The 25170-nt window shown below is 42.3% G+C and overlaps 1 protein-coding gene across 8 annotated transcripts in view; it reads right to left on the bottom strand.

The window, feature by feature from the left end:
* Positions 1-25170, bottom strand: part of ZNF236 (zinc finger protein 236) — a 131266-nt gene that overhangs the window by 13042 nt on the left and 93054 nt on the right. For all 8 annotated transcript variants that reach the window (XM_061594212.1, XM_061594203.1, XM_061594231.1 and 5 more), the window contains 10 exons: positions 23111-23262; positions 22245-22457; positions 21636-21906; positions 13989-14092; positions 11991-12356; positions 9933-10078; positions 8235-8478; positions 7059-7238; positions 1452-1610; positions 417-592 (listed from right to left, as the gene is read on the bottom strand). In XM_061594212.1, coding sequence (XP_061450196.1) covers positions 417-592; positions 1452-1610; positions 7059-7238; positions 8235-8478; positions 9933-10078; positions 11991-12356; positions 13989-14092; positions 21636-21906; positions 22245-22457; positions 23111-23262 — 2011 coding nt within the window. The remainder of the gene's footprint in view (positions 1-416; positions 593-1451; positions 1611-7058; positions 7239-8234; positions 8479-9932; positions 10079-11990; positions 12357-13988; positions 14093-21635; positions 21907-22244; positions 22458-23110; positions 23263-25170) is intronic.

A 25170-nucleotide genomic window follows, 5' to 3' on the forward strand; every position in this document is an offset into this window, starting at 1 on the left:
ATAAATGTTTTAGCAAGGAACCTTATTGTCTCTAATGATGAAGACTTCTTGAAAAAAAGTTAAAATTGACAGTGTGATCTTTAAATTATTTCAGCAACAGAAATACTGCAAAATCAATGGGACTGAAAATCAGAGGCAAAGCAGATTAAATGGAGGAAACTAGGGGAAAAGGAGTCTGAACACAGCTTGACATAGAAAATATGTTTGCAGTTTACTATATCTATGATTATGTCTCGTAACAGCTAATGTGAATACAGTTACTTTAAAATGTACTATAAGACATTACAGGACATAATCATAGCTATTAAACTGCAAAAAATATTTTCTGTGTCAAGCTGCATTCAGACTTCCTTTCCCTAGTTTTATAAAGATAATTAATAAGCATCATGAATAGGATAGAGAACTATGACACAAACCTGTGATGTGATGTTAAGTGTAACTGCATCAAGACCAGCAGATAACATACTTTGAGTATCAGCCAATGTCAATGTGACGCTACCATCTCCGACTCCTGGTGATGACATTACTAAATTCTGAGCTGGTTGAGAGATGGGTGTTGTTGAAGGAAGGTTACCGCTTGATGCATTAAGCTCTGTAAAAGTATGATATCGTAAAGGTCTAAATGTAGTTAAGATAATGTAGTTGTTGGAAGAAGTGCAACATGCCTAAATTTGTAAATGGGTACAATACAGGCGGGCCCCGCTTATACGGCGGGTTCTGTTCCGGACCCCCGCCGTAAAGCAGAAATCGCTGTAAAGCGGAACCCCATTCACTATAATGGGCCGCGTCGTGTGAAAACAGCGCAAAACATCGCAAAAGAGCAAAAAATACCTTTAAAATTGAAAATGAAAGCCATCGCATCAGCGAAACACCTTAAAGCGGAACGCTGTAAAGCAGGGCCCTACTGTAGTCTATTTTGAAAAATACTCATATTTGTCCATTTTTCTTAACATGTTCTAGGTACATATGAATTATTTACAAGTGGAATTTGTTAAGGTAGGCAGGTATGACAGCATTTTTAATAAGAGCTTAAAATAACATGAACATAAGAGTATTATAATTTTAATGGAAAAATCTGAATTAAGAAGTGCACTGCAACTGCTGAGAAAAACAAAAAGGGAGAACACATGTCTTGGTCTTCAATAAACTCAGGCATTTTTGAGAATCAAATTCTCTCTTGTTTCTTCACTGAAACAGCTAAGCTATGTGAATAGGATTATAACAGATCCCACTACAGTAGGGCCCCACTCATACAGCGGGTTACGTTTCGGACCCCCGCTGTAAAGCGAAAACTGCTGTAAAGCGGAACTCATTGAATAGAATGGCGCGCAATGCCCAAAAACTGCCGTAAAAGTGGAACCACTGTATTAGCAAATTGCTGTAAAGCAAAGCACTGTAAAGTGCGGCCCTACTGCATATGATTTATTTGAGTAAAATTATTAAAAGCCTACCTGAACTACTGTTCAGTGCTGGACTCTGAGAGAGGAGCTGATCATTACTTATTGTCAATGTAGCACCTGTTGACTGATTACTGATAGCTGGTGTTGCCAGTCGTAGATTCCCATTCAGTTCATTACTTCCAGAGGAATTATGCTGAATAAGATCTTGGCCTAAATGCAAAATTGAATCTGTAAGCCAGTAAAATCTATATTTATTTGTGAATTTTAAAATATATTATTTTACAAGAAAAAATAATTGTGCCGCTATGGAAATATAAACCATGAAATCCATCCAACCGTAAATATTAAAAATATTCACTTCACATTAAACAAATTAACAACACTATAACAAAGTTCAATTAAAACAGCAAATGATATAGGAATAATTAATATGGTGTTGAAAACCAATATTACTATCTTGTAAAGACACCTGGACAATGGCTCAGTTCACACATAATGCTAAGCCAACACATGACTATCATGAACAAGCAAGCATGGTTTGGCTTAGCATTACATTTGAACAGGGGAACATGGTTTGTCTCCTCCAAACAATTCATAAGCCATGAACAAACTTTGGTTATAGCTGATAGTTTGTTTGGTTTATGTTTATGTGCAAACCAGGCCAATATAAATAACTTTATATTCTTTTTCAGCAGAACAAAAGAATGAAAATTAAATAAATTAAATTGGTTGTACTTGAAAGGAATTTCTACCAAGTGCAAAGGTACCTTCAGATGGGATGTAAGCTGCCCCTAGCATTTGAAGGCAGGAACACTATTGCACAAAAGGGAGTCTCTTTGCTATCTCTCCCTCTCAGTGGCAACAAACTACACAGCAACATCACAGCTGAGGCTCTTTTCTGAAAGTGCAAAGGCCTCACAGCTAATTAACGTGTGTGTGTAAATACCCTGAGGCAGCCAATGAAAGCACAGAGGGCCCTGAGGGCATCTTTATACTCATATAGAAATATCTTTCAGGTAAGACCAATGGTCCTCTCTCCCATGAGTGTAATATGTTTTCAGGTGGGATATCCTAAAGCTAACTCTTATGCAGGATAAGTATCTGGGTGCCTACTGGCTTGGGAGGACATTCTGAAGCATTCTTCTCCCAAATGCAGCTTCAGCTGAGGTGTAAAAGTCAGTCTTTATAATACTTCGTAAAGGTACTTGGATTGGACTGGATGGCGGTATGAAAAACCTCATGAAGAGGGTCCTTTAAAGAAAAGGCTACCAAAGTCACAGCTGTCCTTGTTAAGTGAGCCATGACCTTTGCTGGCAGAGCTAAATGTAATGATGTATGTGCTAGTGTTATGCAGGTTTTAATCCACCTTGTAGGAATAGTGGTGGTGAATCTTTTCTCTGATAGGTCAGGGTGAAAAGACACCAACAGTAAATTTGATTAATAAAAATACTTTCTTTGAGAAATGAATACTTTCAAGGCTTTATGAATGTCCAGAGAATGCCATGCCTTTTCAGTCAGGTGAGAAGGGAAAATATAAAAGGTAGGACGAACAAGTTCTTGATGTCTATGAAATGAAGAAATTATCTTTGGAATAAATTATGGATCTGTGTGTAGGATGACCCTGTCTCAATAGAAAAGGCACAAATGGCCACAAACAGTACATTCAATTCTGACCTTCATCTGGTAGAGGTGAGCTACAAGAAGCAACTTTTAGAAACAAGCATAAGTTGAATAACTTTAATGGTTCAAAGGGCAGCTTCTGAACAGCAGACAGAACTTTGTGAAGGTCTCATGAAGGAAAGCGATATTTGACCAGTGGATTAATGAGAGATGCTTCCCAAAGAAACTTGTGTAGGAAAGGATGGGCACCCAAGGGATTGTCCAGCTCCTTTGACAGAACTGAAGTCAGGGCCAAGGCCTATGTGCAAGGTGTTTGGCTACAGACCCACATCAAGGCCCTTCTTGACATGACAAGCTAATCCACCACATCAGCCTCCATAGGATGAGTGCCATATTCCTGACACCAGCTGAAGAAAACTGCCCAAGTGGCTTGGCATATATGTATTATAGAAAAACAACTTGAGGATAGTATCATAGCTACAACTTCAGAGGACAGACCAAACTTCAAGAGATGTTGCCTCTCAACTTCCAGGCAGACAGCAAGCCAGCCTAGATTGGAGTGCAGTAGAAGACCCTGCATAGGCAATCTAGATAGACTGGTAGATACCAAGGAAGAGACACTGGCAGCTGAACTAACACTGAAAACCAAGGCCTTGAATGTTCTGGTCTCCTCTCAGGTGTTCTGCAACCAGAGATTCTAGATGAGACTCCGACCAATCTAGCACACATAAAGCTTCCTTCTGCAGACCCAAAGACCAAGACCAAGTCTCCCCTGACAGTTTATGTGAGGCTTCAGCTTGTTATATGTTCTTAGAGGAATATCAAAGGCTGCTCAGCAATGTGAAATCTTGGATGACCAACCTTGGGACTCCTAACTCCAAACATTGATCATCTGGCAAGATTTGCCTGGAGATCAAGTGTCCTGAACCATCCACCATTCGTAATGGGCACCACATTCAGACAAACTGGCGTCGGATGTGATGATTACTTTCAATTGATCTATCAGCAGATTTCACTTTAGAAGCCACCAGCACAACAAAGGCTGTACAGACAGTGGCATAACAATCCAAATATGGCAATTGTTTGCAATGGCCAACCGATGGGGTTGGAGTTGCCCACTGCAGAGAGCATGAGTGATAATATGCCCATGACATTACTTATATCACTGAGATCATGCCCAGCAGCTGCACCAACTTTATCACATCCCCAATCTTGCCACCTCCTGGATCTTCAGAACATCATCTGCAGCAAGGGCCATGTCCCCTATTTGGTTTTGATCAGTGTGCCTAGATGCTGAGGACAGTTCATTCCAGTTGAATGGCCTTTTGCATCCTTGACTAAGAATCCACGATCCTTGAGATAGGGAGGGTGACCAAATCAGCAGGTTATCCAGATAAGCTTGTATGTGTGCACTCTGCAGATAGAGATGAGCTATGAGGGTCATCACAATTTTGGTGAAGACTCTGGTGGCCGATGAGTCAAAGGGACATTTGTTTATATTGGTAATGTTGGTCCGCACAGGAGAACTGCAGATAAAATCTGTGCATCCTGTGGATAGGGATGTATAGAAAGGTCTCTGTCAGATCAATGGGAACCAGACAGTTTACATGCTGATGGATTCCACACTCTCCATGCAGAATGTATAGGATACAATGAACTTGTTCAGATATTTCAAGTCCAATAAGGCCCCCTAGGAGCTGTCCCTCTTCGGCACAACGAAGATGATGAAATAAATGCCAAAGAAGGCTTCTCCTGTCAGTACCAGCTCTATCGTTGCAATGTCCAGTAGATGCTGGCTATGTTCTACCTCCACTGTCGGAGGCAATATGCTTCAGAATATCAATTGCTGGAAACTGTAGAAGGGGAGAATATTGTTGCATTAAAGTCCTACTTGCATGCTTCCCAGAGGCACCTGATTGCCACTGTGAGAACAGGATGCTGGACAGGATCGGCCACTGCCCTGATCCAGTAAGCTCTTCTTATGGTACTATGCTGGATAGCCACTTGCACTTTCCCTCCTCTGGTTTGGATGACACTGGAGACAGGAGAAACCTGTGAGATGTCTCGGATTGCAGCCCCAGGTGTAGGCTATGTCTGATAGTATTGATGACCTAGTGGCCGATGTCATGTCCTCTCACTTCCCAGAAAAAAATAGGAGATGTTCCCTCAGCTGAGGCATGATGGCATCAGAACTGTTGTCTTCGCCCTTTGCACTGAGAGGGGTTGCTGAATCTTCCTGGTGCCTGCTGCTGACCATGGGCTTGGAACTGTGGGTGATTCTAGGAGGCCTGTGAGGGCCGAAAGTCTCTGCCTTTACCAGTAGACTGTGAAGTGTGAAACTGATAAAAATGAAACAAGTGATGGAAGAAATGCTGATTCCACCAGGGCATTATTTAATGCCTCTTCTCCAACCAACTTGCCCACAACAAATGGTTCTGAATATAGGTTGATTTGAGATGCTGGCTCAGCCTCCCAATGGCAAAATCAGACAACCCTTCTTGTTACTACATCTCCTGCCATTGCTTCTGTGGAGAACTGAGTGGCATCCATGTAGTGTTAACCACAAAAGCTGCTGGAGACCTTCAAAAATGTCATGCGTATTCTGTCAGGGTCCTGCTTGGGTTCATCCAACAAATTATCCAACCACAACAGACATCCTTGCAAAAACTGTTGTAGCACAAGACAAGAAGTTCTGATAACTAAAGCACTGACAGCATGCACTCGTCCCAAACTGTCATCCAGCAAGAACTGAGATCTTGCGGTAGGACCACAAGACAGGGCATTTCCATTTTTGGAGTGCAAACTAGCACCACCATAGGTCCATCAGTAACTGGCAACTTGAGCCATCAGGTGATGATCTGGAACGTAAAATCTGTTAGCATATGTTAGTGTTTTCCTATATTGCAAGGGCACATCCCACTCTGATTTTAATAACTTTTGGAATAAAAAAAGACAGAGAAATTATATTTGTTTTAGATTTTACATCTGGCAGCACTGATGCACCCTTGAAGAGGTGGGGGTGAGATTTTCCCATGCAGCGTTAAGATATAAAGCTGATCACCATTGCTTGAGAGCTTGCTGCCTGCTCTCCCATTGGGCGGCGAGAGACATAGCTACAACATGGCCACCACCACTAACAACATCAAAAGTTAGGTATTAAGGCTTACTGACCTCCTCCTCTTTGAGATGAGGAAGCCACTCTTGGCACTGTAGCTGCTGGACTCAAGGTGTGAGATGTGGCTCCTGGGAGCACACATTCCTTTGAGCAGGGTGTGGTGGGCTGGTTCTTTTTTTCCCCATCTGTGGAGTAGCAAGTGGCCCGGAGTATATGGGAGAAACAATGGGGCAACACAGATGGGGAGGATGGGTGAGATAACAGGAAACAAAGGAGAAGGGATGGATATACCCATACAATATCAGAGTGAAGGAAACAATGGCCTCAAAGATAGCTTAGTCAGGTAATGACAAAAGAAATAGGCAAAAAAGTGAAGTAAAATAATATGATTTAAAAAAACTAACCATCAACAAAAAAAGCAACCAATCTCACAGAAAAAAAACTATTCTAACTCCCACAAACACAGAGATGCAACATGCAGAACACAAGCCTGAGAAGAAGATAGGTGACAGAGAACTGAATCCAACGTCTGCTCCAAACCCAGACAGAAACAAACTGAAGCTCTGGTGGGAGAGACAACAAAACAACATCCTTTGGAGCTACAGGGTCCCTGCCTTCAAATGCCAGGGGAAATTCACATCTCACCTGAAAACCTCTTACACTCACAACTCACGAAAGAGCAAGTTCTGCATTGAAAGGCTTTTTACAGAAAAGACCAAATTGCTTGCTGAACTAAGGCACAAAGGTAGGACTTCAAGAGAACGAGCTGTGCCTGAGCACAGAGACAATTAAAAGGGTTTCAGGAGCAGATCTAAAATATAAGTCTTCCACTTATAACAAACTAATAAGCATATATTACCAGACAAAGTCATTGGATGAGAATCAGAGTGACTTTACAAACAATTAGAGGATAGTATACTTGCCAGATATAGTAAGGGTAATTTCCTGAGGAGTTCCTGATGAATTTGTAGTAGTTGTACTAGAAGCATGAGCTAAAACATGACTCAGACTTGAATTATTTATTGTTAATGTAATCTCGTGTTGACCATTTGGGGTTGATACCATACCCTGTGAAGTCATGACCTGAGAGAGATCTTGAGAACCTAAACACAAGCACAATAAAAATAACTTTAAAAAATCACTAGCCAAGCTTCAGTTTGTTGATATTTATTATGGTGATGTCTGTAAACATGACAATCAGAAAGCAGAGGAGCAGGCATGTCCCACCTATTCACAGAAGCAATATAGACAATCCAAGAAGAAATCGCAATATTAGAGAAGAGATGGTATTCCTAACTTGGATGCAGATTATCCACTTTCTCGGCATGGAGTCCCATCCACTCATTAGGAAGTGTTTGATTAGAGATCCTCACTCTCCTCAGCCTGCTACTGTCATTCTACTCTGCTTCAGGTTACTAGCAGATGTTGGTGTGGGTGGGGAAGAGGATCTTTCTGTTTCCTGGAATTCCTTTGAGGAGTTTTTCTCCAAATGGTTAGCCCAAGTCAGTCACTCCTATGCATAACTGTGTATGTAAATAGCTCTTAAAGAACAACCTAATCACCATATTTTTTCGGAATAATTCTGCATCATATTAAATGATTTAAATAATTAGACAATTAAATGATACAAAAATGTTCCTCAACTATGAGGATTTTTTAAAAGATATGTATAATATATATATTATATTCCCTGTGGAATTCCCTCCCCTTAAATGTTAGGCGGGCGCCATCTCTGTTATCTTTTCGTCACCTTTTGAAGACTTTCCTCTTTCAACAAGCCTTTTGAGACCTATCCCAGTCTGCGTCTGTGTTGGAATTGCTTTTAATATGTTTTTATTTTTTTAGACATATATACACGTATATATATATATATATATATATATGTGCGTATATATATACATGTATAGATAGAAAATGTGTATTTATCAATATGTGCCAAGGGGCAATATTGTATTTGTTATTAAAATTAATATTTATATAATAGCTTTCAAAAGGGATGAGCAAAGTAACGAATGATTTTTGAAAAACATGAAAGAGTTTGGGAAACTTTTAGCAAAAAAAGTTCAAAATGGAAGAGTGTATTTTCTTAGCATACTTACCAGTAGTACTAGTAGTCAATACAGATTCCTGCTCAGATATAGGTCCTATTGTCATATTTGCTGAAGAGGCAACAGTGGGCTGTAAGGTTAAGCTTGACAAAGGTTGTATTACCACATTTGTTGGCACTGAACTATCTGTTGTCTGGAGGGAGGCATTCTGAGTTGCCAAACTGGGATCACCAGTTAGCTGCTGGGTAAGTACATTACCCTGTTGTAATGTCTGCTGCAAAAGACTGGGATCAATCTGAAAAGAAAATGAATATATTAAAAATAAAGATATATATAAGTCCCTTACAAAATGTTAAATTTCCCATAGAAAACATGCTCCCCAACCCTAAGTAGGCTAGATTTAAGAAACTGCATACATTCTAACCACAGCATACAAGAGTTACCTTATGAAATCTGATTGAGACTGTAGTAAATAAGCTCCTGCTAAACCTTGTTTAATTTGCACAAATTATTGAGATGCTTCATACTTACAATTGCCATGTTTGCACGTAATGCTCAGCCAAAATTCCTGGTTTAATAAGTCAGGATAGATATGAGCAGAGTATACCCAAAGGTAGCCCCTTTCCTGCCACGTTTCTCCTCCCTTTGCACGAGAGGCAAAACAAACCAGGATTCAGCACTTAACCCATGGATTCCCATTTCATGCAAATCCAGAAACTAGTTAGTTAGAATTTATTTCTATGCTGCCTTTCAGCCCAAAAGGTTACCAAGACAGCTCAAAAGGTTAACACAAATACAAAATTCATGCAATAAAAGACAACAAAATCCCGACATCTAAAAACAACAGCACTCCCAACTGAAAGCTAAATACATCCACCATCCTACCTAAAGGCAAAGGCCAGTTCCCCCAAAATGTCAGAGACAGGTGGAGTAAACGATGGTTAATTGCTTCAAACAAGGCAGAATATAAGCCACTGTTTAAGATCTGGCTTCATATCCTGGCATTTTTCCACATTCAGATTAACTGGTAGTTTTGATTAAGTGCCGAATTATGTCTTGTTTTGCTGCTAAAAGCAGCAGGAAAAGAGCTGCCTGTAGGTGCACACCACTGACACATATAATGGCTTATACATCTGAAATTGGATTTTCATCTTAGTGTTATGTATGAAGGAGGCCAATGTGAGCTAGTAACCATCAGTCACCAAAGCAGTTAGCAAATTCAACCACAAAAGTCAGAATACTGTGTGAACCTAAGGGGTTCCCATTTTCTTTAAAGGTAGATAACACTAGTGCCTAGTCATTGCCTCCCACGAAAGTTACTGAAACAGACTAAAGGGTAGGAGAGCTCTGGTCTTGTTGGAGAGAGATGGTCTAGGGACATCTCCTTTCACTGAATGTGGAAGAGTCAGAGAGAGTAAATATCAAAGGCTAGAAGTGTTATGCCCGAAGATTTGCATGACTACAATTCATATGTTGGGTATACATCCAATGTTTGCAAATCTGCTGTACACAGTGGCAGGACAAACCCTTTCTCCTAAAGCAAGATTTACTCACTTCCAATGACAAAATATCTACATATAAAGGATATTTGAATAATTACAAGTTCACAACTTGCAATTATTGTTATATTAAGCAAAGGAAGATACTTGTGGGGTAAGGATGGGTGAGGGAAACAGCAACATAGAAAAATATTTGGCCATTAAACCTCTTCTTTAATTGTTTATGAAAGATAATACTGGATGAACACACCTGTAATGTAATGTTGTTAATGGTGGTAGGATCTATTCCAGAAATTTGAACATTTGGTCCAACCAAGTTAGCAGCAAGCTGTAACTGTATTCCTTCAAGGGTTGCCAAACTACCATCTGTCAAGGATACAGTTAAATCACCTCCAGCTACCAAAGAAAACAGTTATAATTTAAATTTATATCCTTTACTTTCAAGAAGCTATGTTTACAAATATCTTTCTTTTATGAGTAAGCATGTAAAATCCTTCTTATATTAAAATATATTAAATAATGTTTGTATCAGTAAACAATATTGTAATGACTTTTGGTTAAACAATTAAAGTCTCACATTGAGGGCTACAAATCCTAAACACACTAACATGGGCATACAAATAACAAAACTACATAATTGGTACCATATATGGAATGCTCAATACAATTTAACATTGATCCACCCTTTGTATGTGTGTGATATAAGATAAATGATTTCCACCTTTCAGGCCCAACATGTTACATTTCATCTTATCTTATATCTCCATATTGCAAATAAATATGACCAAACAGTCTATCTGTAGATCGTCTGTAAGTAGAGCATATAAATGACCTATTACTGCTGCTGCAGCATGTGCTTTAAATCAATTTACTGTTGATTTTTTATGTTTGTGGTTTATTGCTAATTTTATTATTGATTTGCTCTATTTTATTATTACTCTATAGTTTTGTTAGCCACCATAAGCTAACTTGTTGATAAAAAATATAGGACAGAAATACTAATCGTTATCATCATAAGAATCAGAATGAAAATGTTCTGATGCACACTAAGTAATTTAGTTCTTCTCTACCCATGAAAGCACAAATATAATCCTTCAAACTCGACTTTATAATAACTGAATGAAAACTATAAATTGGTATAGTCAAATCAAAGTTGGAAAGACTCAATCAATAGTCAACAATCTAGTACAGCCTCTGCTCTGAGGATCCATAGAGTTGCAATGTTACTTGCATATTTGAACCCCAAGCTTAAGGATTTTCCTCAACAGCTGCTGGGGGTAGGGGCAGGGCAATCCAAAGGTAGGTTTGTTAAACTCTCCTGTGCCATTTTCCCACTGAAAATGCCCCTCCACTTGCTATTTCACTATACAGCCAGTGCGGTGTAATGGTCAGAATGTTGGACTGTGAGTTGGAAGACCAGGGTTCAAATCCCTGCTCGGCCTTGAAGCTCACTGGGTGACTTTGGGCCAGTCACTACCTCTCAGCTTAACCTAAATCACAGGGTTTTGGGGAGGATAAAATCAGGAGGGGGATAAATCTTGGAGGAAAGGTAGGATATAAATTTAACAACAGCAGCAGCAGCAGCTACAAAAAGAAGTAGGGGGCATAAGATTTTTTCTTACCATAAACCTATTTTTGGGAGAGAAAAAATATAGCATTCTGGAACCTTCAGAAAGAAAGAAGGGTTGGCATCGAATTCTATTTACAATCAAGAGGTATATAAATTTTGGTTAAATAAATAAAATCCTCCCACACCAGTGCTACGTCATAGCTAGGAATCGTGGTCTCTGTTGGGCTGCTAAAAAACCTACAGCAAATGCTTGTAAATAGAGATCATTTTTCTTCTTCTCTCACCTAGATCTTTCCCCCACCCCTTCTACCCAACAAGGGACACACACACACACACAATTTTAAGTATATTTAACCCCCTTCCCCAGCTGGGCAGGCTGGCTAAAGGAAGAAAAGAGTCTAAGGTTGGACAGTGGCTCTGTCTGCAATCAGTTCATCCTCCCATGCCAAATATTCTCCCAAACTCACTGCGCCACTGAGTTGCAGCAGTCAGAAATGCACTTCCAATAGCCTCAGCCTGCTCTTCCCCCATGGCACTGTGGAAGCTGAGACAGCCAATGAGGTAATTTTCTTTCTGTGCTGTGGTGCAGTTTAGAGTGAGCAAAATCAGTGAATCTTGCCCGAGCTATGCCTTTTCACAGCATGAACAATAGTTCTATTTCTTCCTTCTCAGATCTTAGCAAAGAAAACAGGATTTGGTACTCTGTCAATGAAACTCCAAACAAAACACAGTATTTACCTGACATTGAAGCAGGAAGTATAGCCTGACCAACAAGACCTTGTGGAAGCAAATTTTGGTCAAATTGGCCTGTCAGAACAGAATTATTCATGATGAAGACATTGGGATCAGCTGAGGATGAATTAAGAAGATTTACTGGCTGTAGTCCCTCAGATGGTGTACGAGGAACAGGTTTCCTGACCTTCTTGGCCTCTGGTTTAAAGTGACACTGTATGTGGGTCTTCCTGCGTCCAGACGTTCGAAATCGCAAGTCACAGTGAGGACATTTAAAGGGCTTTGCTCCAGTATGTAAGCGCATATGCACTTTCAGACTACCTTTTGTAGAAAACGAATTGCTGCACACGTGGCAACTGAAGAGTTTCTGACCTAGAGAGTAACAAAACAGTCTGATATGAGGTGAAAATGAAGATCCTCATCACTTTACAGCTATGACTCACTGCAGCATTTCTGATGAACATGTGCATGTTGAAATTATACTGAGAGAGCCTGTATGGAGGAGACAGTTGTGTCAGAAAAATCAGGAGTGGTACATCTGTTCCTGTATTCCTTTCCCTACTCGCTTACCGTGTAGAAAGTAAACATATTGTTGCGTGCCACCCCAATCTCTGAGCGGTGAGATTTCCAGGGGTCCCTGCGCTCGCCTTGGGTTTGGTTTCCTTGGGAAGAAGGTCAATGGAGACTGTGGTGTCTTTATGAAATATGGTTTATTTATTTACACACATTCCAACCTGAAAGGATGGAGGGGTTCAAGGCATCAGCAGTCCAATATCCAGTTTTTCCATCAGGGTTAAAGGAGGCATCCCAAAGCCATGGTGCAGAGAGCCAGTCTCTCTCTGTGCCTCCAGTTCCAGCCTTTTTCTCACACTCAAAACACAACCCTCTTCTCGGCCCCAGGAGAGGCTCTCCTGAAGAGTTTCAATGACAAAAGGGTCTTCCTGGCCCATTCGCCAGTTGCTGGGCACTTGATAGACCCATTAACAAACCCGGCCACTCTATCAGCTTAACAAAAGAAACTCATCTGACCAGCAGAGAGAGTTTCTCACCCCAAGGCACAGGATTCCAAATTGGAGGCTCGAAGGGGACTCATAGAAATTATCCATTTCAACCCCCAAACTCACAACACTATGAACCAGGAAATGTATTTGAATGGAGACTGAATGTAGATTGTCTTTAAGCTTGAGACTGAAATTATTAACAGCTCAAATTATTTTGAAAAGTGGGATGAGCGAAAGAGGCTGTATGTGGCGATTGTATATAGTCCCTACTAGAATATTTTTTCTTTCATTTTGATAGGCAAGATCTATAGTCACAGACTGATTTTTTTAACACTGAAGGCATGATACAGACAAAGTTAGCCATTACACTTGATCATGGTTGGCTATACTACAAAAGAGACCCATCCATCAAACACTGCTGTTTTCTGTCCACGCTAGTGGGCTGTCTTTGATGGATTGTTTCTGTGCTGTGCGTTCTGGTAATTACTTACTAAGGGAAGGGGGCAGAACACACGTGCACATGCACAGGTACAATAATACTGGTGCACATGCCCAGAATGTACCTGTGCAATTTTTTCTCTCCCACAGGAAGTGCCCCACTCCCCGCAAAAATGCACAAGCTTTCACTGAGCCCATTGTGAAATGTGATAGCAAAAGACAAGTAACATTTACTCTTGCGCACTTCACAATGACTACACATGTATAATAGGTCATTTTTATGTAATGGATTTTCCACAGTAATAGGAAATCAGGATTACACATTTTAAAAAATACAGGCTGGTATTTTGATGACAATGACATCATATGGACAGTGCAAAAAACATGCATGTGTTAGCAGCACAAGTTCTACTATAAACCTCTATCTGAATGTATCCTTTAATAAATGGAAAAAGGCTTGCTACAATAATTCATTAAAAATCAAAAGATCTTGACCAGATTATCAGCACAAAATATTTATATATTTTTCACCTATATAGTTGGCATTATAAAATATCTTGCTTACCTGTGTGTGTTTTTACATGACAATCCAGAGTAGACTTTACAGTAAAACTCTTCCCACATTCATCACATTTATATGGTTTTTCACCTGTATGGATGCGCACGTGCCTAGCCAAAAATATATATATGCTTTGGTTACTATATGCTCATGCCAATACTATATGCTTATGCCAACATCAATGGCTACTAAGCTTTTGAAACATCTAGGCCTCAAAACTATGAAGAGAAATGTAGTTTATTGAGCAAGCTGAAAAAACATGTTTGGAAACATTTCTGGTTTTCCAGGCATATTTTTCAACTTCATTTTAATATATTACATATTATAAACTTGCTGCAGAATTACCAGACATGTATACAAAGTTACAGCTGGTACATTAAAATCCTAACTGCCTATGTACAAGTCCAATCATATGTGAACCCTTATGGAGTACTAAGCCACTGATTTTCATCTGACAAGCTTTTCCATAATGGTCACAATCCAGAGAGCCTCTCTAATTTATTTAAAACATTTCTATACCACCCTTCATCATAACAGATACCAGGGTGATCTACAACATTATAGATAATAAGTTATTTAAAGCCTAGCACAATAAAACACTAAACATTAAAACCCATAAAAAATAGCAACCAAAAATGTTGAGGAAGACTGAAGGATTACACAAATTAAAATGCCCAAATAAATAAGAACGTCTTAACCTGGTGCTGAAAATATTACAAACTGGGTGCCAGGTGTACCTCCTTAGGCAGGGCATTCCAGAGGCAGGGGACCATAACTGAGAAAGCCTCCCTTATGGGCACTCAGTAGGGCTTCTGATATCTTTAATGTGAACAGTTACCTCCCATGCCATATTGCAAACTGCTTGTGAAACTTCTCCAGGTTTCAAAAGCAGATCCAATGTTATATGAACAGCTGCTATTTAGGGGGGGAAATCAATAAATCACTGAGCACATAATTAATAGTGCATTTCTTTAGACTGTGGCCAGAATTACTAAGAGTTGTAAAACAGACAGTTGGTCTCACCTGAAAGGTGGTTTTACCCGGGTATCATGCCAACAGATGGGTACTAGTGTCCAAAGGCAGGAATGCACTGGAATCAAAACTTCAGCAGCTCCTTTCGGTCTTCACCCCAGTCCATGCCGGATGAACTGTACACCGGATCCATGCTCAGTTTAATTATTTTAGCTTCTAATGATAGTTCAGGTGAAAGGAGACAAAGAGATTTCATCAGATGAACGTCCCTAGTCCTTGCTAGGTGGACTTTAAGGGATCGACGGACATCCAGAGAGTGCCAGGCTTTCTCAAGAGGGTGGACTGGATGAGGGCAGATGGACAGTAATACAATGTCCTGACTACCAGTAAAAGGTAGAACACATCTTGGGATGAAACACAGGATTGGTATGTAATACCACAAAGTCCTTGTGAAAGACACAGAGGTGACAGGCAGTGGTCAAAGCCACCAGATCAGAAATTCTGCGGACCGAGGTGATTGCCACAAGAAACAGGACCTTGAACAAAAGCAGGCGTAATGGAGTGGACCGAAGGGGCTCTAAGGGAGGGTGCTGCAGGATCTGCAGGACTTTCTGAAGACTCCAAGAGGGAAATCGATGACCTACTGGTGGTGCAAGAAGGGATGCCCCTTTTAGGAACCACTTGACCAAGGGATGTGTCCCAAGGGGAGCCTGGTCTGGTCACACTGACAAGATAGAGAAAATGGCTGAGCAGTGTGTTCGGCTTCCATCCCATTGAAAGACTTACATGGAAGAAGTTAAGTATGTAACTGACTGTAGCACCAGATGGGCGGACCCATTTTTTGAAGCACCATTTGGCAAAGGCTGACCATGCGGCTTGATAGGTATGAACAGTGGAGAGCTACCTGGAAGCCAAAATGGTCACAATGACATCTTAAGAGAGCCCCGAGTACCTCAAGTGGCACCGCTCAATACCCAAGCTGTCATTTCAACCACTGGGGATCCAGTGGTAGATTAGGCCCCGAGACAGAAGGTCTGGTCACAAGAGCAGGTGCCATAGATCCTGAATTGAGAGGGACAGTAGCTCCGAGAAACATGGCCTGTGTGGCCAATAGGGAGCCAGATGGATGACTCTGGTGTGTTTCTGATGAACTTCTGGATGGTCATACCTAGTAGAGGGACTGAGGGGGGAGGCACAGAGGAGCCCGCTTGGCCATGATGTTGAGAGGGTATCAACTGGTTTGGCGCCCAGTTGAACCTATCTTGTGAAGAACGATGGAAGTTGTGCATTCTGATTGAAGGCAAAGAGATCTACTTTGAGGGGTCTGAAATGTGAAGCAATTGGCAAAACACCTCAGGATGAAATTTCCACTTCCAAGGCAGAACCTGCTCTCTGCTGAGCCAATCTGCTGCAATGTTCAATTCGCCACTGAGGTGTTCTGCCCTTAGAGAGTGCAGGTGATGTTTGGCCCAATTGAAGATGAGGGTCAAGTCCGTTTGGAGGACCCTTGAGCATGTGCCCCTCTGACGGTTCAAAAGTGCCTTCACACTGATGTTGTCGGTTTGGACTAGAACATCGGTCAGGTAGAACTTCCAATGAAAGTGGAGGAGGGTGAGCCTCATAACTCGCAACTCCAGCAAGTTTATGCTTAGCGTTTGTCCAGGTCCTTTGAACAAAGAGGGAGTTGCAATGGAGCCCCCACCCTAGTAGACTGACATCTGTCGTTATCAGGGTCCTCTCAGAAGGGGGTGACCTTCTGCAAATTTTCAGTCACCGTCCCTCAGCAGAATGACGCCCTCAGAAACGGTGACAGAAGCAGTCTTCTGTGCCTTGAGTTGGCAATGCACAGTTGAAAGGGCAGATGGATCCACTGGAGAGGCCAGGAATAATGGCAAGCCCAAGGGATGATGTGAATGGAACTGAACAGACCCAAAGCTCTGGCAAAGAACATCACATGCGCCACTCTCCAAGACCCGAGATGCTGAGCTGCCTGGATGATGGCCATTATTCTCTTTGGAGACAGAAAGACCATTGCATGGGCAGTGTCCAATATAGCCCCCGGTCCTGAAGATGTTGCATTGGATACAAATGGCTCTTTTCCAAATTGACAAGGAAGTTGTGATCCTTCAATGCTGCCAGAGTGAGGAATACCTGATTGGAAACCAGTGATCTGGTGTGCACCCTTATGAGGAGATTGTCCAGATAGGGATAGATGTGTATCCCCTGGAGCTGGAGATGTACCACCAGGGTGATAATCAGCTTCGTGAATACCCTGAAAAGAGACTGAATAGTAAGGCCCGGTACTTGAAATGATCCTAGCCGTATGCAAACCTTAGAAATTGTCAAAAGGCAGACAAGATCAGAACACAAAGATAGGCCTCCTTTAGATTGATAGAGGTGAGGAAGGCCCCTTCCTTGAGAACCTCCACAATGGACACGAGAGACTCCATCTGGAAGCACTGGTGTCTGAGAAATATATTGAGGAATTTGAGGTCCAAAGTAGCTCTCCACTAGTGTTTGTTTTTGGGCACAGTGAACAAAATGCAGTAGACACCTGAGTAAAAGTCTTCAAGATTCATTGGTTCTATCACCCCTATAGAGAGTAGGTGGTGTATTGCTTCTAACATCACTGCCCGCCACTCCAGATATTTGGACAGGGGCAAAGGGAGGAACCTGCAAGGGAGTTCCTGAAATTCTATGGCGTAGACATGAATCATAGAGTTTCTCACCCAAGTGCCCATAGTTATATGCCTCCAGGAGCTGGCAAAGCAAAGGAGCCTGCCCCCAGCTGGGATGCCATCAGTACTAGCACTCTTGACATTCCCCCGGCTAGGGGTGGGAGTGTGCCTCAGGCATCTAGAGGACTGGTATTGGTTACATGCAGGGAAGAGGTGCTTGTTCCAGTAGCCTCTGGATGAATGAAAGTCGTGGCCACTACCCCGGCTGCGGTGCCTGAAAGGGTTGTTGGGCAGGGGTATGAAGATGACCTGTAGCCAGCTCGATGATCTTCTCTCTTAGTTGTAGCCAACACGGGTTTGCTCTTATCCTTGGGATCAGCCAGGACTGCCTTGAGGGCCTCCAAAGAGCAGAGAGCCTGTATAAGGAGCAGTGGAGAGATTGATACAAGCTGTGTTGTCAGCATCCCAGTGGCAGAACAAGAGGGTTCAGCGAGCCACTATACCCATGGGCAGAATTCTGGCGGCAAACTGTGTAGCATTGAACATTGCATGTGTTATGAATGCTGCAGCCTTGCATAACTTGAGCAAGGTCTTGTGGAGCCAATTTGTGCCAGGTTGTGGAACATCCAGTAACTCATCCAACCACATCATTGAGGCCTTGATGCCCTGGTGATCAGGAAGGTAGCGCAAGTGGTCCAGCATACACGGATGCATCATGGGTTTTCCTAAGGGCAAAGGCCAGTCTCCGTTCAGATGCATCCTTAAATTGAGAGTCCCCTTCTTTTGGGAGGATAGAGTTAGAAATAAGGCTCAGGATAGGCCCATCCACTGCCGGAACCTTCAGGAATTCCATGAAGTCTGAATCCAATGAATAAAATTGGTTGGTGAAGGCTGTCACATGGCATGGTCCCATTCCTTCCATGCCATTCTATCAAGAGGATCAGGTACCAGGAAGGAAAGGACCGAAGACTTAGGGGTCTTTTCACCAGAGCAGGAGCAGGCTCAGGTTCAGATCTTTCCAGACCCAGGGTGGCTAAAGAGTTGTGGAATAGTGCATGGTTACCTGAAGCCTGGATGAGGCGATGTGAGAGATCCCCCCCTTCCAACTCACCACTCCAATCCTCATTACCTGCAAGGGTGATGAAATGGTCCACAGACTCTAGAGTACATTGAGCCCTTCCCTGGGAGACATCAAAGGGATTAGGGGATGGCACCCGTCATTCCTCAACTGGAGGTGGGGAACGAGCCTGGAGCGCAAGAGCAAGGGAGGACCTCTGAACTTCAGCTGATATTGACCCAAGCAGAGAATCTCTGAATTGGGATAGAAGGGCCTGATTCAAAAGGAGACCCTGTAGAGGGGTGTAAGGAGACTGAGGGTCAAGGGCTGCCCATGGATCAGAGGACAGCTGAGACTCAGTGGACAACCCAGGCTGATCAGGCGCAGGAGGCGGTAAAGTTGAAAGCTGCTTGGAGGCAGAGACAGAAGTCTGAGTATTGGGTACTGAGTAGTGCAGCAGCCTTTCCAGAGGGCTGGTCTGGGAACCCTTCAAATTCCTCATCAGAGGAGCTAATGGGTGATGAAAGAGGGCTTCCAGCCTATGTAGCCCATGAAACTTTCTCTCCACTACCTGCACGGAGTCACCCCAAGCAGTAGGAAAGCTGACATAGTGGGCTGTTCTTTTCAGGTGAGGCTGTCAATGTGCTGAACCGGTGCCTGATCGCAACAATGGACTGGATGAGAGCTAACAAACTGAGGCTTAATCCAGACAAGACTGAAATGCTGATAGTGGGTAGTTCTTCTGACCAGATGGTGGATGTTCATCCTGTCCTGGATGGGGTTGCACTCCCCCTGAAGGAGCAGGTTCATAGTTTGGGCGTTCTTTTAGAACCGTCCTTGTCACTTGAGGCTCAGGTATCCTCGGTGGCACGGAATGCTTTCTACCAACTTCGGTTGGTGGCCCAGCTACGTCCCTATCTGGATAGAGACAATCTCGCTTCAGTTGTTCATGCTCTGGTAACCTCTAAATTAGATTACTGTAATGCGCTCTACGTGGGGCTGCCTTTGAAGACGGTTCGGAAACTGCAGCTCGTGCAAAATGCAGCGGGCAGATTGTTAACAGGGGCCAGGCGGTCCGAACATATAACACCGATTCTGGCCCGCTTGCACTGGCTGCCTATATGTTTCCTGGCCCAATTCAAGGTGCTGGTTTTAACCTATAAAGCCTTATATGGCCTGGGACCACAATACCTGATGGAACGTCTCTCCCGATACGAACCTACCCGTACACTTCGTTCAACATCGAAGGCCCTCCTCCGGGTGCCTACTCAGAGGGAAGCCCGGAGGATGGTAACAATAAAAAGGGCTTTCTCAGTGGTGGCCCCCGAATTATGGAACGATCTCCCTGTGGAGGTACGCCTGGCGCCAACATTATTATCTTTTCGACGCCAGGTTAAAACATTCCTTTTCTCCCAGGCATTTTAATATATTTAATAATTTAATAATTTTAATTTTAACATTTTAACATCTCAACTTATTTTAGCATCTTAGTATGCTAGTATATTTGTATTTTAGTATGTTTAAATTGTTCTATAAGTGGTTTTAATTGTATTTTGCTGTCTTGCTTGTTGTGAACCACCCAGAGAGCTTCGGCTATGGGGCGGTATAGAAATTTAATAAATAAATAAATAAATAAATAAATAAATAAATGACTTCTTAGTGTATTTAGAATGCTTTTGTGTTTACGTGGCTTGGATTCTGACATGGGCATGAGGTTGATGGCTGCTGAGATGATAGTTACTGTGTATCATTGTATTGTGCCTCAGTGGTGACATCCATAGTCACAGGGGAAGATGGCCCGGCCATGGTAACACGCACACAGTAGAGGGGAGTGGTACCGGGTGTAATTGAGTAGGATCCATACAATATAATCAACACATGCACAGGTATAGGAGTGCAGTAGATAAGCAGAGGCCAAGGATAAATGAACACAGCAGAGGGGAGCGGTTTGACCTCAGAGTGCAGTCAATAATTTATATGTATATAACTACAACAACTTCTCCCTTGTCCAAGCAGGGAAGGGAAGAAGAAAAGGAGGGGCCAAGGCTAAGTAGGCAAGGCTGGCTAAGAACAGGAGCGCAGTAGGGCAGAGAAGAAAAAAGGCGGGAAAGCAGGGATCGGAGAAATGGAGGACAGAAAAAAGTGTGGGAAGGCTCAAAATGGCAGCTGGAGCAGGGAGCTAAGAAAGGCTATCCAGAGTCACAGCTGTGAGCTCTGAAGTATGTGTGACCAGCAAGGCAACTGAAAGGAAATGGCCTAGAGCTACTAGCTACACACACTAAGGATGAGGAAGGAAGGAGCCAGCAAAAACAGGACGGAGCTCGTGGCAGGGACAAGCCATGAGCTCTGCAGAGCGAGCGATGGTGAGGAAGGGGGTCCCTGTGGCTGCAAGCACTGAAGGATAAGCAGCCTCTGAAAACTCCGGCGGTGGCCAGAAAAGGAACAGCTGTACTGTGCGCTCAGAGGAGTGGGGGAGGGAGCCACAACTGTGGGCTCCCCAAACACGTACGAAGAGCTGCTAGTTAGCAGGCACCTAGTGGGACAGAGGGCCAGGAGGAGGGGGATCTAACGAGAGCCCCCCAAGGGGGGCCAAGAAGGGAGACTGCAGTAGCAAGCCTCAGGGGAGGGAGGCCAACAGGGTCAGGAATCAAAGGAGGAATTTTTTAAAAAAAAGAGGCAAAAAGGGGGAACCAAGGGCAAAAGGTGAAAAGGCAACAAGGAACAGACTCACTAGACAAGCTGAAGAGAGCTAAGGATGAGAGATCCAAACTCGGACACTGGCAGGAATGGACTGGGGTGAAGACTGGAGGAGCAGCTGAAGTACTGACTCCAGTGCATTCCTTTGGACACCAGGCACCGCTAGTACCCATCTGATGGCATGCTACCCAGGAAAAAATAAGATGCTTAATATGGATTCTTTAGCTTTTGAATGGAAGATCTTCTTACCTGACTAAGTCACTAGGTTTTTTAAAGCTTTTGGGACAGAAAGTACAACAGTTGGCATATTTTGGCTCAGCTTCCATTTCTGCTTGTTTGTCTTTGATTTCGCTAATTCTGTCCTTTTCTGCAGCAGACTGGACAAGAACTTTTTCAGAAACAGTTGCACTTTCTTGGGGCCTAATTTTTGCAAGTTCTGCTGTTTCTTCCTCTGTGAAAGTGATAACACCAGGTCTAGATTTTCTAGAAGTAGTTCTTTCAGAGGTCTCATCATCATCTTCTGCATATTTAAACAGAGAAACAATAACATGTTATAGAATACTTTTAGAGGCCTGTTAAGATAACAAACCCTTTGAACATTAAATCATTTTAAAATCAAAGTAATTATTCATGAGCATTTAAAAGCAAAAGCACAGCTATATCAAGATTAAAATGCAAACGGTGCAGGTCCTCACAGCCACTTCATGCACTCCATCAACCTACAAGAACAAAGTAGGTTGTGTCCACTTTCTATCTTCAGGTTACACAATATGGTCAATACCAGGGCTAAAATAATCTTAAAATTATGGTAAAATCCAGTATTTCTCAAGGGATATGTATATGAAAAAAACTGCTCACCTCCTCCTGGTGCTTCTCCACCTGTTGCTGCTGTTGAAGACACAGTTTGATGCTTTTTCATGTGCTTTTTGCAGTGAACTGTGGTTCTGAAACTTTCGTCACAAAATGGGCACTTGTATGGTTTCATGCTCATGTGAGTTGCCATATGTCTAGTAAGGCTTCCATTAGTAGTGAAGGATGTATTGCAAATGCTGCAGCTAAATGCTTTAACTCCTAAAGAAATACAAACAAATCAGCTATTTTAGTTATCTAATTCACCTGCACACATATGAGGTTTTCAGGTTTAAGCTGCAATTCTAAGTACACAATGACATGCTTCCAATTTGTTCCCACAAATGTGATGACAATCACTAGATTGTTTTTATTTATTTGACATTTTTATCCCAATCTTCCTTTAACAACCTCAGGTTAGGTCGTCGTCCCCCCAGCATCAGTTATCCTCACAACAACCCTCTGAAATAGGCTAGGTTGAGAAACAGTGACTGGCTCAAGGTCACGGAATGAGCTTCATAGCTGAGTGAAGGTGATTCTCTGCATTTTTAATCCATTCTAACTACTACAGTACACTATAATTAGGACAATGTTTAAAAGGATATCCTACTAATAATTATTAGCCATGTTAGGTTAATGGAATCTCCGTGTCAGAGGCAGTATACTTTGAATACTGGAAATGGTCATGTTTTGCACTGAAGTGCTCAATAGTTTTCAGTTGGCCACTGCTGAGAACAGAAACCTGGACTAAATGACCCTTGGTTTGATCCAGGATGGAAATTCTTATACTGTCATGCTCTTGTTCAGGACACTAGAGCATTACATGCCTTAAAAAGGCTTGCAAAAGAACCAAATTATTACCAGTGTTTTATCACCTGTATGAGTCTTCTCATGAGATTTAAGAACTCCAGAAGAAACAAATCCTCGTCCACACAATTGGCATTTATAAGGCTTCTCCCCAGTGTGCGAACGTACATGCTGCTTCAAGTGGCTGGATTTCTTAAACCCCTTATTGCAATATTCACACCTATAAAAATAGAAATTTAATTTGAATAAATGAAAAGACAGCTTTGTGTAAATAAATACAAAGTTTAGTCATTGTTCCTGGTTTACTGCTAGCAACAACAGATATCAGCATACAGACTTACAGTTCTTCAATGCTTGTGCCTTAAATGTTTCCCTTTGACATATATTCAGTTCATAAACTGATTTAGATTGCAATCTTATGTTTGCTCAGGAATAAGTCCCACTGTGTTCAAATAGATTTACTCCCATGTAAGTGCATATAGGACTGCCATATATGCTAGAACACTGGTATTTAAGTTGTTTTAGTGCTATTGAATTTAGATATTCCAAAATTTTTGTTTATGGACCACAGGTTTTGTATAATGAAAGTCCACTTCTGGGTCGGACAGGCAGAAAGATACTTCTGTACTTCCCTACCCAGTATGGAAACATACCAGGCTGCTTAGCACTAGCAGGAAAGATGAGGATGGGGTGTGGGGCTGAAGAGAAGGCTGGAAGCCCAGAGGCTGGTGGTACCCTATTCATGACTTCCTGTCCTCCCAAAAGCTGCCTCTACCAAGGCACAGGCTTCTAACATGTAATGATTGTTATGGAAATATGGATATGCAAAGAAACTCAGCGGTATGAGCTGCGTGTGTGCCAGTATTTGTATTTACCTAAGTAGCAGGCTTTTACCCTGCATTTAGATCACTGAGACTTAAGGGTTAGTAAAATAAGAAAAGCTATTTTATTTATACAAATACATAACAAGCCACATCTGGCCTGGTAACAGTGCTGATATATAGAACTTTCCCAATGGCTTGTCTGTAGCTCTCATGGTCTTCCCACGGTTGTTTGTTGTGGTCTGGTTTCAGGTATTCTACTTCCATTGGAATAGGTGCTGGATGTCCTAGACTTTCAAGAAGGTCTTGGATCTTTTGTCATTGACTCAGCAAGAAGGATCCATCATCTACTCTTTCAATTTGAAGTCCAAGGTAGAGAGCAACATCACCTAGGCACTTCATTTCAACCTCCTTGTTGAGATGATTCACTAGTTGTTGCTTGTCCAGTGGTTCTTGATAAGCCAACAGTAGATCATCCATGTAATCAGTAGGTAAGTCCATCTGTTGTTCCTGAATCTGCTGTACAGGCATGGCTCTGCTCTGCCTTGTACAGAGCCTTCTTTCAAGAGCATTTTTCTCAGTTTTTCATTCCAGGCTTTGGCAGCCTGTTTAAGTCCACAGATGGATTTTTGAAGTTTACACACTAGGTTTTTTTTCCGTGGAACTTTAAACCCTGTGGCTGTTGCATGTAGATTTCCTCTTCTATTTATCCATGCAAGAATGCTGTTTTTATATCCATGTGATCCACCTACATTTTCTTGTTTGCAACAACACTCAGAAGAGTTCTGATGGTCATGTGTTTGACCACAGGAGCAAAAGTTTGATAGCAGTCTTGTCCATACTTTTGAGAGTATCCTTTGGCTACCAGTCTTGCCTTGTATCTCTCAACGTTTCCTTCAGCATCTGGCTTTTTCTTGAATATCCACTTGCAGCCTACACCCTCCTTGAGGAAGCTTGGTCAGTGTCCAAGCTTTATTCTTATGTAGAGCTGCCAGCTCTTCCTTGGCTGCCTGCCTCCACCTCTCAGCTTCAGCTTTGGATAAGGCTTCAATCTCTTTCCAGGTCTCTGGCTCTGGAAGTTCATCTCTCATGAGGTAAGCAAGTCTTTCTGGTGGTACACCTTTGTTGGTGCATTCAGAGCATCTGGGTGCTGACGCTTCAGCTGCCCCTTCTGGCTCAGACTCCTCATCTTCCTCTGCTGGTGTATTACTGTGATCCTTTCTGTGGTGGAAGAATAGCTCAGTGTCTTCTTCCATTTTGCTGTCATCTGTTTGGTGTGGTGCCCTTTACGGTTGGTGTGCACACTT

Source organism: Rhineura floridana, chromosome 1, assembly GCF_030035675.1.
Source record: "Rhineura floridana isolate rRhiFlo1 chromosome 1, rRhiFlo1.hap2, whole genome shotgun sequence".
NCBI lineage: Eukaryota > Metazoa > Chordata > Lepidosauria > Squamata > Rhineuridae > Rhineura > Rhineura floridana.